This window comes from Acanthamoeba castellanii, assembly GCF_000313135.1.
Source record: "Acanthamoeba castellanii str. Neff unplaced genomic scaffold scf7180000084741, whole genome shotgun sequence".
NCBI lineage: Eukaryota > Discosea > Longamoebia > Acanthamoebidae > Acanthamoeba > Acanthamoeba castellanii.
This window is the reverse complement of record NW_004457702.1, coordinates 867,904-883,879: the sequence shown is the minus strand read 5'-3', so window position 1 is coordinate 883,879 and position 15,976 is coordinate 867,904. Positions and strand designations below refer to the sequence as shown.

The 15,976-nt window shown below is 57.7% G+C and overlaps 6 protein-coding genes across 6 annotated transcripts; 2 read left to right on the top strand and 4 right to left on the bottom strand.

Annotated features, from left to right (window-relative positions):
- Positions 1-76: 76 nt before the first annotated feature.
- ACA1_175170 (cytochrome p450 superfamily protein) lies at positions 77-3,430 on the bottom strand (the record flags this gene model as incomplete). Its single annotated transcript, XM_004356690.1, has 14 exons — positions 77-151; positions 234-305; positions 418-606; positions 721-802; positions 890-990; positions 1,089-1,163; positions 1,389-1,462; positions 1,644-1,791; positions 2,116-2,228; positions 2,361-2,572; positions 2,761-2,803; positions 2,886-2,997; positions 3,190-3,297; positions 3,389-3,430. 14 exons carry the CDS (start codon positions 3,428-3,430, stop codon positions 77-79), a joined length of 1,446 nt encoding a protein of 481 aa, XP_004356743.1.
- Positions 3,431-4,135: 705 nt separating this feature from the next.
- Positions 4,136-6,039, top strand: ACA1_175160 (alpha/beta hydrolase fold domain containing protein; the record flags this gene model as incomplete). Its single annotated transcript, XM_004356689.1, is given in 3 exon segments — positions 4,136-5,151; positions 5,247-5,271; positions 5,287-6,039. The coding sequence occupies 3 exon segments, from the start codon at positions 4,136-4,138 to the stop codon at positions 6,037-6,039; spliced, it is 1,794 nt and encodes a 597-aa protein (XP_004356742.1).
- A 124-nt stretch (positions 6,040-6,163) lies between these two features.
- ACA1_175150 (DEAD/H (AspGlu-Ala-Asp/His) box polypeptide 11, putative) lies at positions 6,164-11,397 on the bottom strand (the record flags this gene model as incomplete). The annotated part of the gene is made up of 20 exons (XM_004356688.1): positions 6,164-6,314; positions 6,398-6,837; positions 6,958-7,116; positions 7,258-7,350; positions 7,467-7,570; positions 7,673-7,766; positions 7,914-8,026; positions 8,149-8,265; positions 8,553-8,613; positions 8,745-9,089; positions 9,194-9,277; positions 9,374-9,442; positions 9,533-9,628; positions 9,721-9,987; positions 10,038-10,121; positions 10,362-10,720; positions 10,802-10,890; positions 10,965-11,043; positions 11,106-11,262; positions 11,341-11,397. The coding sequence occupies 20 exons, from the start codon at positions 11,395-11,397 to the stop codon at positions 6,164-6,166; spliced, it is 3,018 nt and encodes a 1,005-aa protein (XP_004356741.1).
- A 431-nt stretch (positions 11,398-11,828) lies between these two features.
- Positions 11,829-12,332, top strand: ACA1_175140 (uncharacterized protein; the record flags this gene model as incomplete). Its single annotated transcript, XM_004356687.1, has 1 exon — positions 11,829-12,332. The coding sequence occupies one exon, from the start codon at positions 11,829-11,831 to the stop codon at positions 12,330-12,332; it is 504 nt and encodes a 167-aa protein (XP_004356740.1).
- Positions 12,333-12,812: 480 nt separating this feature from the next.
- ACA1_175130 (Rab8/RabEfamily small GTPase, putative) lies at positions 12,813-14,224 on the bottom strand (the record flags this gene model as incomplete). The annotated part of the gene is made up of 8 exons (XM_004356686.1): positions 12,813-12,896; positions 12,988-13,080; positions 13,141-13,197; positions 13,288-13,382; positions 13,516-13,596; positions 13,752-13,837; positions 13,959-14,031; positions 14,167-14,224. The coding sequence occupies 8 exons, from the start codon at positions 14,222-14,224 to the stop codon at positions 12,813-12,815; spliced, it is 627 nt and encodes a 208-aa protein (XP_004356739.1).
- Positions 14,225-14,509: 285 nt separating this feature from the next.
- ACA1_175120 (uncharacterized protein) lies at positions 14,510-15,609 on the bottom strand (the record flags this gene model as incomplete). The annotated part of the gene is made up of 6 exons (XM_004356685.1): positions 14,510-14,599; positions 14,680-14,862; positions 14,949-15,048; positions 15,135-15,235; positions 15,348-15,452; positions 15,541-15,609. 6 exons carry the CDS (start codon positions 15,607-15,609, stop codon positions 14,510-14,512), a joined length of 648 nt encoding a protein of 215 aa, XP_004356738.1.
- Positions 15,610-15,976: the final 367 nt, after the last annotated feature.

The window sequence follows — 15,976 nt, the reverse complement described above, 5'->3', positions numbered from 1 at the left end:
GATTATAATAACAACATCATAAAATAGGATCAAAAATAGGATTAAAAAATAAAAAGAACAATTACGTGGTTGTTTTTCATGGGCGAGGCTGGGGCACCATGCGGATGCCGTTCTTGGCCGACAGGGTGATGGCCGACCGGTAGTGCACCTCCTGATGATGCACGATGCACGATGGGCGACACCGATCAGCACAATTTTGCGTTACATTCAAGTATAGGGTCCCTATTGCGTACCTGGTCGGGCGCAAGCACCAGGTCGACCTTCTGCAGCAGCAGCACCGCCATGATCTTGATCTCCAGGTACGCCTGGCATTGAGTTACCATTAGCCATGACACGACACGCACGACACGCACGACACGCACGACACGCACGACACGCACGACACGCACGCACAACGCGATGATGGGTAAGGAGTACCATCTTCATGCCGAGGCAGGTGCGGGGCCCGAAGTTGAAGGGGATGAAGGGGAGGGCGTTGTTCTTGGGCACGGGCAGGCCGCCGTTGGCCGATTCGCCGTCGATCCACCGCTCGGGCCGGAAGTCGTTCGGCCGGTCCCAGTACTGCGGGAGCCGGTTGAGCACCCACGGCGAGTAGTTGATCTGCATCTGCTCTCCATCATCATCATCACCACCACCACCACCACCATCGCCACCGCAATTCAATTTTGGTTCAAAGTGTGCGTGCGTGTGCGGTACCGCGTGTGTGCGTGTGCGGCGTACCCCTGCGCGAATGAAGGCGCCGTTGGGGAGCACGTCGTCGTTGACTGCGGCCTTGGAGTTCACCGGCACGGGCGGGTACAGTCTGTGTGTGCGTGTGCGTGTGCGTGTGTCATTGAACGAATACGTCGAGGGGTTGTCCAGTCACTGATGATGATGATGAGAGTCGTACCTGAGGGTCTCGTTGACGACGGCGTGAAGGAAGGGCAGGTCGTCCACGTTGTCGAACGCCGGCTCCTTGCCGCCGAGCACCGTGTCGATCTCCGCCACCAGCTGCGCGCGGGCCGGGTTGGTACATAGAATTTTGTAATAAATATATCCTATAATGAAAAAAATGATTATTAATGACCGGGCTGCGTGAACAGCCGAACCTTGGCCTTGGCTTCGGGATGCAGCGATAGCAGGTAAAAGCACCACTGTCCTCGCAATGCAAATGGCCACTTTACCTGCTATCGCTGCACCACATCAGCATATCAGCATGTCAGCAAACATGAAAACAGAGTGTGTTCACACTCAAGTGTGAGTGTCGTGCGTCGGTGAGGCGGGTAAGTACGGTGAGTGCTTGAGCAGTGGTGTCTCGTCCGGCAATCCTGTGATTCCATTAATTAGGAATGCAATGATTTCAATTTGAGGGGGGGGCAAGGGTGAGTGCGGTACATGAAGTTGAGTACGATGTCGCGCAGATAGGTGTCCGTGAACGGTTCCCCGTTGTCGTCCGTCATCTCGATATAGCGCGACAGCAGATCTGGACACGCACCACCGCACACGCACCACCGCACACACACACACACACACACACACACACACACACACACACACCACACACACACACACACAACGTGGACACGCACCACCGCACACGCACCACCGCACAACACACACACACGCACACAGATGGCAATTTTCAAAATTGTGGTGAAACGAACTATGCAGCTTGTTATGATCTTTGGGTTTACCGGTTTTGTCGCCGATGTCGGGGTCCTGCCGCCTTTCCTTGATGATGCCGTAGGCGAACTCGTCCATCACCTTCACCGCCGCGCTCATGTCCCTCTCGCTTTTGATCCACGGCATTCGCTGCAGACTCACGGCAACACGGCAACACACGACACACGACACACACGACACAATGGCACACGCACAACCGCACACGACACGACACGACACGACACGACACGACACGCACACGACACGCACACGACACGACACGACACGACACGCACACGACACGCACACGACACGCACACGACACGCACACGACACGCACACGACACGCACACGACACGCACACGACACGCACACGACACGCACACGACACGCACACGACACGCGCATCATCGCACACGCAACAACTGGTTTAGTTCCGACCGGGACGGGGCGAGTGGAGGTGTTACAAGGTACCTTCCACCAGAACTTCTGGAACCGGGAGTCGCTGACGAGCTGGGCCGTGTTGAAGGCGACTGAGAACGACACCGGCCTCTCCAGCGATCCAATCTTCTTGCCAAACGCAATCTCTGCTCCCGCACGACACACACGACACCGCACACAACGCCAATCGCACGCACGCACGCACGAACGCGCAGAGGAGGTAATGAGTCGACTGCAGGCAAAACCTCAAAGAAGAGGGAAGGGGCCATGGTGGAAACCTGCGATGGAGTCGAGGGTGAAGCGGGCGAACAGTTCCTGCATGTCGACTTGCGGTTGCTTGTCACCGGTGGCGGCCACCTGGAGGATGTCGACCACCTGGCGGCCGTGCGAGAGGAAGATCTCGGCCATGTGCCTCAGCTCCCGCACCTTGAACAGGTGACTGGCCGTCTGCCGCTGCTGCTTCCAGTTCCGCCCGTTGGTGTTGAATATTCTTGGGTGCCATAACAAAGTGTCAGCAACACACACGACACACGACACACGACACACGACACACGACACGACACACGACACACGACACACGACACACGACACACGACACACGACACACGACACACGACACACGACACACGACACACGACACACGATCACAACACGCGTTGCACACAACACGGCACGCACCCATCGCCCAGGAAATCGTGCAGAATGTCGATGATGCGATCGCCTGGTGGTGTTTACAACAACAAAGAATTGTTAGCAGACCAGTGCCAGTGATCAAGCTGAGGGCTGGTCGTGTTGGTGGGTACTCTTGACGTAGTTCTCAAAGTTGGTGCGCAGGATGTGGTCGACGGACTCGGGATCGTTGACGGCCACGATCCAGGGCTTGCCCGGCCCCGTCACGGCCCACACCCCTCCGTACTACGTGCCATGTGCGTGTGTGTGTGTATGTGCGTGTGTGTGCGTGTGCGTGCGTGTGTGTGCGTGCGTGCGTGTGCGTGCGGTGCGTGCGTGTATGTGCGTGTGTGTGCGTGTGTGTGCGTGCGTGTGCGTGTGTGCGTGTGTCATGTTGTGTGTGCGGCACCACGTGGGAGGCTTTGTGGTAGTTGGTACCTTGTCAGTATTGTCGACGAACCAGTCGTAAATGCGGCCCTGGTTGGCAAGGCCGTCGAGCCAGTTGTACACGAACGGGACGCCCCACGGACCCGGCAGGCCAAGCCTCTGCCAATTTAAAATTAAAAAAAGGGAACTATAATTTAAATAAACATAAAAGGGATTGAAACCAAACCTTGCGCTCGACGAACCAGCGAACCACCCCAATGACCACCACGCAAGCAGCTGCCAGCATCAACATCGCGAGCAGCTCAATCCAAGTGGCTTGCGACCGCTTTTTGAAACGGTCCGGTTGGCTCGGCGACTATTTACGTGGTATATAAACGATTGGGTATGAATGCTCCGAGTAATGTACTGCATTCTTCACATTCTCAGATAAAAAATTGGTGGAAAGAAATTGGAATGAAATTCTTTCGAGACCACCAATGAAAGAAATGGGAAATTCAATCTCCCCGCGTTGGGCGAAGTCGTGAGATATTTCGCAGTCGGCGAAGCACAGGATTGGAGGCCGAAATCTTCGCGTAAACCAAAACAGGCCGCAACCACCACGAGGCTGTTATTAGCCCGAGTACACTCCTTGGTTGGTTCAAGTACTCTTCTTTTTTCTCCTTCTCCTTCACTCCCATCTACACTCATCTTCTCCACCTTCTTCTCACTTCCACCCATCCAATCTTTGAAGTTTAGTTTTCTCGAGTTGATGTTGACACTGCTCGTTGAGCTGGTGAACGTGCAGCTGCCCTCTCTCCTCCTGGGCGTCTCCGTCGTCTTCTCCTCCTACCTCTGCTTCGCCCACTTCGCCTCCCTCTCGCTCCTTTTCACCTCCTCTTCGCCGCTTTCATTCTTCGCCGCCGGCGGCGACAATCGCTCCTTCGCTCTTTCTTCCTCGCTTTCGTTCTTTTCTTCCGCGTCCGCGCCTTCGCTTCAAATTAGTGTCACTACCAACGCCATGGACGACGGCACACCGCTCGAGGTGTTGGCCAGCTCCTCCTCTTCCTCCTCCTCCTCTATCACCACTTTGAGCTCGTCAACTTCAGCTACCGCAACCACGACAACACCAACCGCGGCCACCGCGAAGAGGGTGAGCAAGGCCAAGCTGCTGCGGCTCGGGTCGTCCATGGGCCTGGCCGTGCCGCTGGCCCTGACGCGCCGGGCCTGGAAGGGCGCGGCCTACGCCTCGTGGTCGGTCGGGTTCGAGGTGCAGCACGAGATGGGCCAGGCCCTCCTGCGCAACCACCACCGCTTCAGCCTCACCGACCTGTGCCAGCTGTCGGCCGACTTCGCGGCCGACCCGCCGGCCGAGACGAGCTCGATCCGCATCGTCTACTGCGGCGGCATCCGGGCGGACATGGTCCAGTACCGCAGCCCGTTCGCCCAGCGACGACCCAACAACGACAAGAATGAGAAGAAGAAGAAGAATGATGGACGTCACCTCGAGAATCGGGCCATTCTGTCGAAATCGGAGAGCAATTCGCGAGGGGGCAAGGTGGCCTACCGAAGCAAGTCGCACGAAGACGAGGAGGTCGAGCTCAAGAATCTATCGAAATCGTCATCCACTCTTGCCACCTCTACTTCATCTTCTTCGCCATCTTCGTCTACGCAAATGGACGACCTCGCCTCCACCACGCGTGTCAAGCTATCGAAGCGTCGCATCAAGAGCGAGAACGACAACCTCGGCCGGGACAACCAGTTTCGATCGACATCAGGGGGCGATGCCAGCGTACACGGCCCAAATGGAAATGTAGAAAATGGAAATGGAGAGGAAGACGAGGAGAAGCCGGCCGCGACGGTCCTCTACCTCCACGGCGGCGGCTTCTGCGTGGGGTCGTCCACCACCTACCGTCGGTGTCTGTGGCACTTCAGTCGGGAGATGAAAGGGCTTCGTTTCCTGGCCGTCGACTACTCGCTCAGTCCGCACGTCCGCTTCCCCACCGCCCTCCAGGAATGCCTCCACGCCTATCTCTGGTACGACACACACATGACACGACACGCACACACATGACACGCATGACACCACACAACACGACACACACTGATGGACTAACACATGAGATGGTTAGGCTGATCGACGAGAACGGAGGAAACGTGCCGCCGGAGAAGGTGGTCCTCGCGGGCGACTCGGCCGGCGGGTGCCTCGTGCTGGCGCTCCTATTCCTCATCCGCCAGATGCGCGATGACGCCGCGTCGGCTACGAATAACGGTGACGACGACCACGAAGAGAACGAAAGCGAAAGCGAAAGCGACGAGCAGGACAAGAAGACGGTGAAGGGGAATACCAAGCTACCCATTGCATTGCCGTCGCGCAAGACGCCGCCGGCGTTCCCGCTGTGCGCGTTCCTGATGTCGCCGTGGGTCGACCTGAGCGAGTCGAGCAGCGTGATGAAGCCTGAGTCCTACGCCCAGCCGGCCAGCCACCGCTCCCAGTCGGGCCTCGCCCGCCGCTTCATCGACGCCTATCTCGGCACCAGCGACTACGATGGCGTCGCCAACAACAACAAGAATGCGAAGAAGAACGACGACAGGAAGAACGAAAGCGAAGAGAATACGACGACGACGACGACGCCCGACGTGCTGTCGCCGTACATCTCGCCGATCTACGGCGACCTGCAGGGCCTGCCGCCGGTGATGCTGACCGCGGGCGGGGAGGAGCCGCTGCTGGCCGACATCCAGGCCCTCCACGCCAAGTGCGTCGACGCCGGGCTCGAGGTGGAGCTCGACGTGGGCGAGCACATGAACCACGCCTACCAGGTCTTCCACGACCCGTCGTCCCACCGCGAGGTTGAGCGCTCGATTCAGGCCGTCGGCCGCTTCGTGTGGCGCCACATCGCCCGACGTCAGCTGCACGACGACTGACAACACAACACACCGCACCGCACCGCACACGACCCATGTACCATCGTTTTTGTCTACAACACACAACACACAACTCGCAACACGACACGACTGTGACGCAGAGCTTCTTTCGCAAGAAGAGGGTTTACTTGTTGGGGCAGTGGTTGTTGCCTTCTCGCGCGGAGCGACGTTGGTTCTCAATGGCGGCCTGGCGCTCCCGCTTGTTCTGGAAGAAGGCGCGCGTGTGTCCAAACGCCTGGCCGAATGTGAACGGCTTGCTCGGATCGGCGCCGTTCCTAATGAACGCGGTGAGCACACGACACGACACTCACACGACACACCACACCACACGACACACGAGCGCGAAAGGAGCACGCACGGGGGCATGGTGGCGGCGATCCAGCGGGGCAGCTTGCTGGTGATCTCCGGGCGCATGTAGCGGTGGTCCACCAGCAGGATGGTCGCGTAGTCACCCGCGTGCCTGATCGACCGCCCGATCGACTGGTTGACCGCCCGCATGCACGCGTTCTCGTAGTACTGCCGCGCAGACATCACCGGCGCCGACATTGCACGCCTCGCCGGTGACGACGATGACGACCACGACGATGATGATGATGAAGATGACGATGTTGAAGCGGCGGCGGCAGCTGCCTTGGCGCTGATGTACTTCATCTTCTCGACGAGGACGGGGTCGCGCGGGTTCGGGTAGGGCAGGCCGACCATGACGACGCAGCGGCCCAGGCCGTCGGAGAAGTTGATGCCCTCGGACATCTTGCCGCCCACCACCGCGCTCAGTATCGCACCCCGCTGGCGCGACGTCTGCGCGATCACAAACCACCTCGACGTCACCATTTGCGCGCGTGTCGTGTCGTGTCGTGTCGTGTCGTGCGGTGGTGCGTGTTGCGTGTCGTTTTGTGCGGTGTGTGTCGTGTTGCGTACGCTCGCTGCGGCGCCGGTGGGAGTGAAGTTGGCGTCGATGGCGTCCTTGTACTCTTCGAGGACCTGGCCGATCATCGACGCCGCCCTGGGCTCCCGCAGCACCTTCTTCCTGGCGTTGATCTTGGCCAGCATGCCCGACGTCTCCCAGGTCGATATCACCTGGGTCCGCCCGGCCGCACGTCAGCGAGCGAGAATCGCATTTGTGTCGCCACACCAGCAATGAACCCAATCACCACCGCACACGCACACACACGCACACACGCACACACGCACACACACAGCAGTGGTGGTAGTGGTAACCTGCTGTTCGTAGTGGTAGGACGGGAAGAACATGACCACGCCGTCGGGCACGAGGTTGCACATGTTGAGCACCAACCGGCCCAGCTCCTCGATCTGGTGAAGATTGAAAGAAGAAGAGGAGGAGAAGAAGAAGAAGAAGAGGAACCCAACCCAATCAGCGAATAGGCCGTAAATCGTGACTGCTCCCCAGGTCGTCGGGAGGAATGGACCATGGCGGCGGAGGACCGGTTCTGCCAGGCAAAGTCGAACGGCACGTCGGACGGTCCGCTGCCCACGCACAGGGTCAGCAGGCTCTCGCTCGTGATGACGTGACCTTCGTATGTAACGAAGAACGAAGGAGGGGGGGGGTCAATTGACCCTGGCCTGGTGCGAAGGAGGGCTGCTAGATGGGGGGAGGCTACGGGTGGGGAAGTACCGCAGGAGAAGGACCGCAGGCCGACGAGCTTGGGCTTGATGGGCTCCGGCACCTCAGCTTCAGGTCCGAACAATTGGAACACCAGATCCGGGATCTGCGCGTGCGGTGGTGCGTGTGTGCGTGTGCGTGTGTGCGTGTGTGCGGTGGTGTGTGTGCGGTCAGCAACCGGTGCCAACGCGCCGCACACCAAACAGGTCCCGAGCGCTCTTCTGGCGAGGCGGGTGGAAGTGGAGGAGAGTACCGGGTGCATGGTGCCGCCGGCCAGCACGACCGCCCTGGCCTCGGCCACCACCTCCCGAAAGTGTTTGGCCGGGTTGAGGAGGATGAACTTGAGGCTCGACTCGCCCACCTTGCCTGAGCGTTGTGTGCGTGTGCGTGTGCGTGTGCGTGTGTGCGTGTGCGTGTGTGCGGCCGTGTGTCGTTCGTTAACACGATCATCGTGCGTACGGCGGGGGGGGGGCAGGGGAAAGCCGTACGAGGGTTGTGGGAGAGCAGGAGGCGTCCGTCGGCGTCGGCGTTGGTGAGCGAGAGGAGGAAAGCCTCCACGGCGCCCATGGCGGGCCGCGAGCGACCCTCCACCTCGATCTCCTCGCCTTGGAGCCAACAACCGTCGGTCAGTTTTATGTATCATTGACGTGCGTGTGCCGTGTGCCGTGTGCCGTGTGCCGTGTGCCGTGTGCCGTGTGCCGTGTGCCGTGTGCCGTGTGCCGTGTGCCGTGTGCCGTGTGCCGTGTGCCGTGTGCCGTGTGCCGTGTGCCGTGTGCCGTGTGCCGTGTGCCGTGTGCCGTGTGCCGTGTGCCGTGTGCCGTGTGCCGTGTGCCGTGTGCCGTGTGCCGTGTGCCGTGTGCCGTGTGCCGTGTGCCGTGCGTTGTGAGCATACCATCGTCAGAGATGTGTACTTGCACCTCAGACGACTCGTATTTCTCGACAAATCCGTTCAGCTACGATGACACACGACACCACGCAACACCACACGCACGCATGGTACAAGAGTGGTCATTAATAAACAGGAAGAGCCCCCCATGCACAAGTATGGGGCAAATGAAATCTTGCGCGGGACGAAGGTACGTACCTTCTTGACGATCTCGGAGCGTTGGATGTACTTTTCGATCTTGAAGAGGTTCATGTTGTCGATCTTGGTGGCGAAGAGGAAGTCGTTGCTGGTGCTGATCTGCGTCTTCTCCTCCGACTCCTGGGTGGCGTGGTGCGTGAAGGTGGGCAGGGCGAGCGAGGACGAGGTGGCCGCGACTGCAGCGCCGGCGGCGCCGGCCGACGCAGACGCCGGCCACGCGTGCGGGTTCTGGAGGAGCTTGATGAAGGCGCGAACGATCACCAGGATCTGGCGGATATAACTCAGATTCTTGGCCTTGAGTCGGTTTTGGTACCGCGCTCTGTACTGATCCAGCTGTGACTCTGCCTGCGTCAACTGTGGATGAATGCGCGGCACATCATCATCAGCATCATCGTCACGGCCATCACCATCAATGGAGCCCACTCACGCGAGTGGACGTCAGCAAGTACCTGGCGTAGGGTGAGCTGTGTGGAGTACATTTCGTTGATGGCGTCCACGAGGTTGTGCGCCTCGTCCACGACCACGATGTTGCCCTGTTGTACGTACGTCCCCACACCCAGCCAGGTCAGCGCTTGACATTTACCGCCAGGTACCCAGCCGCCGCGGCGCCCAAGGCTAGTCGTCCGTACCTTGAGATCGACGCCCAGCGATTCGCGGGTGGCCCTGTGCAGGAGCATGTTATAGGGCAGAGCCACCACCTGCAGAGGGCAAACGTTTCTTTTATAGGTGGACCAGCGCGTGCGTGCTTGAGCGAGCAAGGGGGCGCCAGCGCCAGAGGGCGTACGCACCTCGACCGAAGGCACGGCGGCGCGGGTGCCGTAGTAGGGGCACGCCCTCTGCTTCTCGCCCAACTGCACCAGCTCCTCGATGTCCCTCACCTTGAGCTGTGCAGGGACCGAAGCCGGAGGGTGAAAACGATAAATGGCGTGTGTCGGGTGCGTGTGCGCGTGTCGTGTGGTGGGTGCATGCGCCGTACCAACACGTGGTCGCGATAGAGCTTCTGCGAGCTCTGTTCGTACCACTCGCACTTGGAGAGCACGACGGACTTCTTGGCCTTCCCAAACATGTTTTCTTCCTCTGTGGTGATGAAGGGGATGTTGCTGAGTATTGCGTGTGCGGTGCGCGTGCGTGCTGCATATGAGAGGCCGGGGATGTCTTCACCGGTCACGAGGGTCTTCTGCTTCTGCATGTCGAGGCATCGGTCGTTGATCGCGCCCACGCTCGACAGTTTCTGCGGGGACCGCTGCGCGTGAGCACAGTGGCCACACATACGGACGACACGAAACGGTTTACCTTCACTTTGGCGTTCACGCACAGGTTCTTGCGCGAGCCCAGGGTCACCACTCGCATGCGGTCTGCAAACTCGGTTCGCTTGACCTGGTGTGCCGTCCATGAGTCGAGTGTTGGAAGATTGGCGCAAAGTGGAAATACAAGCAACGTACTTCGCCCACGAATTGACGCAGCTGGGAGTGCGTGCGACTACAGTAATAGAGCTGTGATATCGCACACTCACACGCCACAACACGTCACGGCACGACACACAACACGCGGCGATGAGTCCAGGGCGTGTCTGTGCACTTCGAAAGCGAGTGTGTGGTGATTACGTGCCTTGCGGACGTGCAGCTCCTCTTCGCCTTCGCCGTCGGCTTCGTCGTCCTCTTGCGAATCGAGGTACAGGCCCTTGAGCATCTCTCGCTTGGACTTGTGACCCTTCTTGTCCTTGCCTCCCCTCGACGTCGCCGTCACGTCCGGCGGTGGGCGCTCGTCTTCGTCTTCGCTCTCGTACTCGGCCAGACAGAACTCGTCGTCGCTGTGCGTGCCATCACCGTCGCCCTCGCCCTCCTGCTTGCGCTTTTCCTTTTCCTCGCTGCGGCGTATCATTTCGTCGATGAACGACAGGTCGGGCTTCTGCTGCTGGTGAGCTTTTCCGCCTGCGCCTTTGCCGCCCGAGAGCCAAGCCACTTTCCTCTTTTTATCTGCACACACCGCACACGCACATGGTTAGTGAGGCCATAGGCATGATTGTACCAATGATTGGAGTTGGGGCACTCGCGCACTTGGGTGGTCTGGCTCCGCTTCCTGTAGCTTCTCCAGCCGCTTCTGCTGCTTTAGTCGCTTCTCCTTCTGCTCTTCCAGTTCGAGCGCCCTGATATCAGTCATTGGCTGTGAGCGTATTGTACGCGATGACAATCACATGTGTGGCGAGGTGTGCAGACGCACCTCTTCTTCTCCTGCATCTTCTGGTAGGCTGCAGTGATCCAATCCAGTTCAGGTGTAGCTGACGCGGTTGTCGCAGATGCTGCGCACCATCTGCGATGTAAGCTGAGCACCACCTTGTTCGGGCAGCGAGTGGGTACGCACCTGCCGCCTCTTCTTTTTTGTTTGTTTTGTCGGCGGTGTCCGTTGGTTGGAGCGCAGTTGGCTTGTCGTCCAAGGCCGCTGCGTCGTCAAGGTCAAGGTTGTTTTCGTTGTCTCTCAGCCACTGCAGGGCGCTGCAGATGATGCTTAACGACTTGCCCTGCGCATGTGATAGAAAATAAAAGACTAAGAAATGCGCAATCAGATTGCGCGGTGAAGAAGAGGGACAGGGTCGCACCGTGCCCGTGGGGCTTTCGAAGATGCCCAGGCCGCCCTTATCCAGAACCGCGTACATCTCATTCATGAACTGCCGCTGAATGGCATACGGCGGAAACGGGAAGGGAAATCTTCGTTCATCTTTGTTTTTGTTTGCCTGCGCTTGCCGACCCTCGCGCATACTGAGGCCTCCATCTTCAACATCTTCCTGCTTCATTTTCGCTTGTACCGCAAATGCGACTTGGCGTTTTGTGCCAGCAACAAAAAAGGCGCCAAACTATCTGCTAAAATAAACTAAAATATCATTATTTTTACCGTTGGCCTCAGTGTGGTCTCCCCACTGACTGCCGAGCGGAGCAACTTGGTTGCGTTTGGCAGTGCATTGAGAGGCGAGTTCTGTTCCTTCAATTTTCTCTTAATGGCCTGCCCGAATGACACACGCCCCGACAATGTCACAGCCAAAAGGCGACACAACCTCGGCGAAAGCACACCAACTACTCCAATAGCACCATGGCTCAACAAGAAGACATAAACAACAAGCTCATCAGGCAGATCTCCGACGCCTTCGCCGGCGTCACGCTGGGCTCGGGCCTTTCCCTTCCCCAGGCACGCCAGGCGGACGTGTGCTGGACCCCCGACTGCAAGCAAGTCAAGTCTGCTCCTCGAGATGATGCAACAAGGAACTGGAGCGAGGTTCCCCTCAACACCCTCTTCAAACATCGACACGAACTCTGCTTCCTTGATGCCGCTGGGTTCCGATTCTACATTCCCTCCTTCATGACCAGCGTCCTGCACGATCCTGAGGGCGACGTTGGCCGAACAGTGGTGCCCTACTTGCTCACGCAGGGACCTTCGGGTCTCAGGACCAAGGGCCTGTCACGCATGCAGGCTGTGTCGGTCGCCGCCTTCCTCGAGCACATGAGCAAGCTCGCACCAGAGCTCTTCACACCATCCCACACTAAGACACTCAGCCTGCTTTCCCAATGGGCCAACGCTGGCAAGCTCCATGAATAAAAACGTCTCCACCGAATTGCCCTGCCGCACTTGGACGCAGGCACAAGCTGTCTGTTGCTAATTGTCAGCTTTAACGAGCTCTTAAGTGCCTCCACAGGTAGTGAAGACAATGTGGCCGAGTGGTTAAGGTGCCTCGCTGCTAACGAGGTGGGGTTTCCCCGCGCAGGTTCGAATCCTGCCATTGTCGAGCAATTCTTTTCTGCAATTCTTTTCTTTTTGCTGCCGACAGACAAGATGGTGCACCAGACAACGCAGGCGATCTGTCCCCAAAGGTTGCAGCTTGTCTGCTCCAAACCTTCCTTGTTGGGTCTGGTAATGCCGTGCAACAGGAGCTTCGCTCTTGAAGAGCTCCGCTGTCTCTTCCGCAGTTCTTTCCTTGTTCTCTCTAGGACTACTCTCGCTCCTCTCTCTACTCTTCTCTTGTTTCTCTCTTGCGCTCTGCCCGCTCACACCCTGCTCTGCTCTTCTTCCGCCTCCTATTTACTTACCACAGCAGCCGCCCGAGGCCTGTGGTTGCGAGTCCTTGCTGCTGGTCAGATCCACCTTGGGGCTTGAGGAAGTGGCCTAGAGCGGCAGAGAAGGAGGAGACCAGCGTTAGACTATGTACGCGCACGGATGGGGTGGGCGGTGACATTGTGGAGGAGGTGCCCCGAACCTGAGGCTCCTCGGGCTCGTCGCCCATAGGATCGATCACCCGGTGCTTGATTTCCTTGGCGAGCAGCAAGAACATGTCGTCGACGTTTTGTCCCTGCAAAGAGGCGCGGTCAACACTACATGCGACGGGCAGAGGAGAGAGAGGAGACGGTACGGTCTTTGCGGAGGTCTCATAGAACCTGATGCCATACTTCTCTGCCAGCTCCTGTCCCTGCTCTGTGCTTACAACCTGACGGGCGGAACGGCATACGACCTTATTAGACCTTGTGATTCGAACGAAGGAGGCGGCGGGCAAGCGTACCCGCTTATCGTCCATGTCGGCCTTGTTGCCCACGAGGATCTTGTTGACGCCCTGCGAGGCATGTTGCTCAATGCCCTTCATCCAGATCTTAATGTCTGTGTACACCAGGAAGCAAGACAGCCCACCATCAGCCAGCCGCTCTCGCACAAAGGTGGCCCACAGACGCAAAGGAATGGAGAGAACTCGACGAGCGGAGGACACGCAGGGGGAGAGAAGTTGAGTACTTACGGCTGAAGGAGTTCTGGTCGGTGACGTCGTAGACAAGCACCACACCGTGACCGCCACGGTAGTAAGCAGCGGTGATGGTGCCTGCAGATGACAAGAGATTAGATCTACAAACAACGAGTGGTGGAAACGCCGCAAACGGTTCAAAAGAAAAGATGGCGGGAGAAGATGCAGAGGCTACAAACAAGGCTGTCTTCTCTGTCCGTCGAGGGGGCGAGTGGGTAAGATGGGAAACGTACGGAAACGCTCTTGACCAGCTGTGTCCCACAGTTGGAGCTTGATCTCCTTCCCTTCGATGGGGACGGTCCTCACCTTGAAGTCAATGCTATCAAGGAGGAACACAATGTCAACAAATCTAGAGGAAAAATTGATAGATCTCACCGAGTAGAAGGCAGATCAAAGAGGAAGAGCCCGCAGAAGAGGCCAGGGGGATCAAGAAGGAGTACCCAATGGTGGGCATGAAGCTGTGGGTGAAGGTTCCATCGGAGAACCTTTGCAAGAGACAACTCTTACCCACGCCTGATCCATAATCCGCATAAAACGATAGCGGTGAGGAGAGGAATGATGCAAACGGTAAACACAAGAAATGTCTAAATACTTCTCAAGATGGAAATTGATGCAGAGAGGAAGAAGAGGAAAAGAAAGGCGCAGTACCGCTGTCGCCAACAAGCAGCATCTTCAAGGTGTGCTTCGCATTCTTGCCATCCGCCATCTTGGCCGATTAGAAGTCGATAATGATCTCGATTATCGATAATTATCCAACACAGGCAGCCCAATCTAGACGATCGCAACCGTACTGAGGAGGTAGGAAGATGGAGGTTGATGTGTTCCTTGAATGTCTATCCTTGAATTAGCACAGCCAGGTCCGTCGATGGAACCAAAAAAAAATACCAAATACAAATTGAATAACCTCTCGTAAACCCACAGGCGCACAACGCGGCTAGACTTTAAGGTGGCTGCGCCGAAATTTCGTTAGGACGAAGAACAAAATACCAACTCAGCTCAGCTTCTTCAGCTGCAAGAGGTTCTGCCAAGAGGTGAGGCCAATGAAATCCCTTATCTCTGAGCATATCTCCTCTGCCTCCTCCTGTACAAGAGGAAACATGTTATACGGTGTGGGCAACAAGGTGATGTGCAGATAGCTGGCAATGTGATGATCGCACTTACCTCTGATGCGTAGGTCCCATGCTGGGACAGGGGCACCCAAGAGGAAAAGGGCTCGATGTTGAAGAAGATGTTGAAGTCTGTCTTTCGGTTCTGGGTAGCTCTGTGGATCTCCACCAGCCCAACGTCTTGCCAGTTGTACACCTCCTCTTGTCGGCTCCACGCATTGCTGCGGATGATGGCCAGCTGATGACGAAGTGGAAGAATGGATCAGCATCCAGCTTAGTGCCCGCGGTGTTCGTGTGGTGATGCATGAGATGCAGGGAACGTACGACGTTGTCGCTTTTGTCAATAATACAGACCTCTCTCTTGGAAATAAAGATCAGGGCGACGAAGACGCTGGCCAATAGCGCCCCGCACCCATAAGCAAACCTACACACGCGCACGCCAAAATAGACAGACAAACACCATCAGTGTGGCGCGCGTAATGTGCAGAGAGCGATCCGAGAAGAAGGTACCATCGATCATCTAGCTCCTCATCGAGGATCACTTTGTTGATGAAGTCTGTGGTGGTCTCTTCGCCATCTTCGCTGGGAACCTTCCAGTCGTTGGCGTGAGACTAGAGTCAAGGAACGAAACGCAGACCATCCAACATTACCACGAAGAGAAGAATAATGAAAGTGGTGAGAGCAGGAGGAAGAGGATATGATGAGCTCGTTCACGCGGCGCACAATGCGCAGCTTGATGGCGTGGCCCGTGATCGAGTAGTAGTGGGTGAGCGGCAGTTCCTGTATGTTGTCGTCTTCGCCAGGCACCCCGTGCTCCTTTCGCCCGATCTGCGCAGCTGAACATGTAGCGAAAGCCAAGCGTCATTCACAACATACCACACGAACGCTGGTAGCTCTTGGCTGGCTCCAAACGTACCCAGCACTTGCGCGTCTTCGGCGAGCACTCTGCCCGACGCCGAATCACGCTGTTGCGGGTGGTGCGCATCAGTCCCTTCTGCGTCGTTTCCAACCTCCGCGGGTTCGTCTCTGGTCATCGGAAGAGCACTCAGAACGGTGAGCGGTCCATACACGTCTGATAGATGGTCAAGAGATCACTACTCTCACCTTCGTTCATGGGGACCCGCCGTGTCTGAAGGATCTCGCACTTCGCCGCTGGTCTGTAGCTGCCCTGGTGTTGGCGGTCGCCTGCCGTGCCGAGCCTGAGCGCGCGAGTCCCAAAGCGAGCGTGTGAGTTGCCACCAGGTCTAATCGTTCGCCAGGCGGTGCTGAGTGGTGCCAAAGAGGGGCATGGTGCCGTGCCTTGGGCATGATGACGAGCGTCACGCGGGAGGCGAGACCGGAGCCGTCCAGGA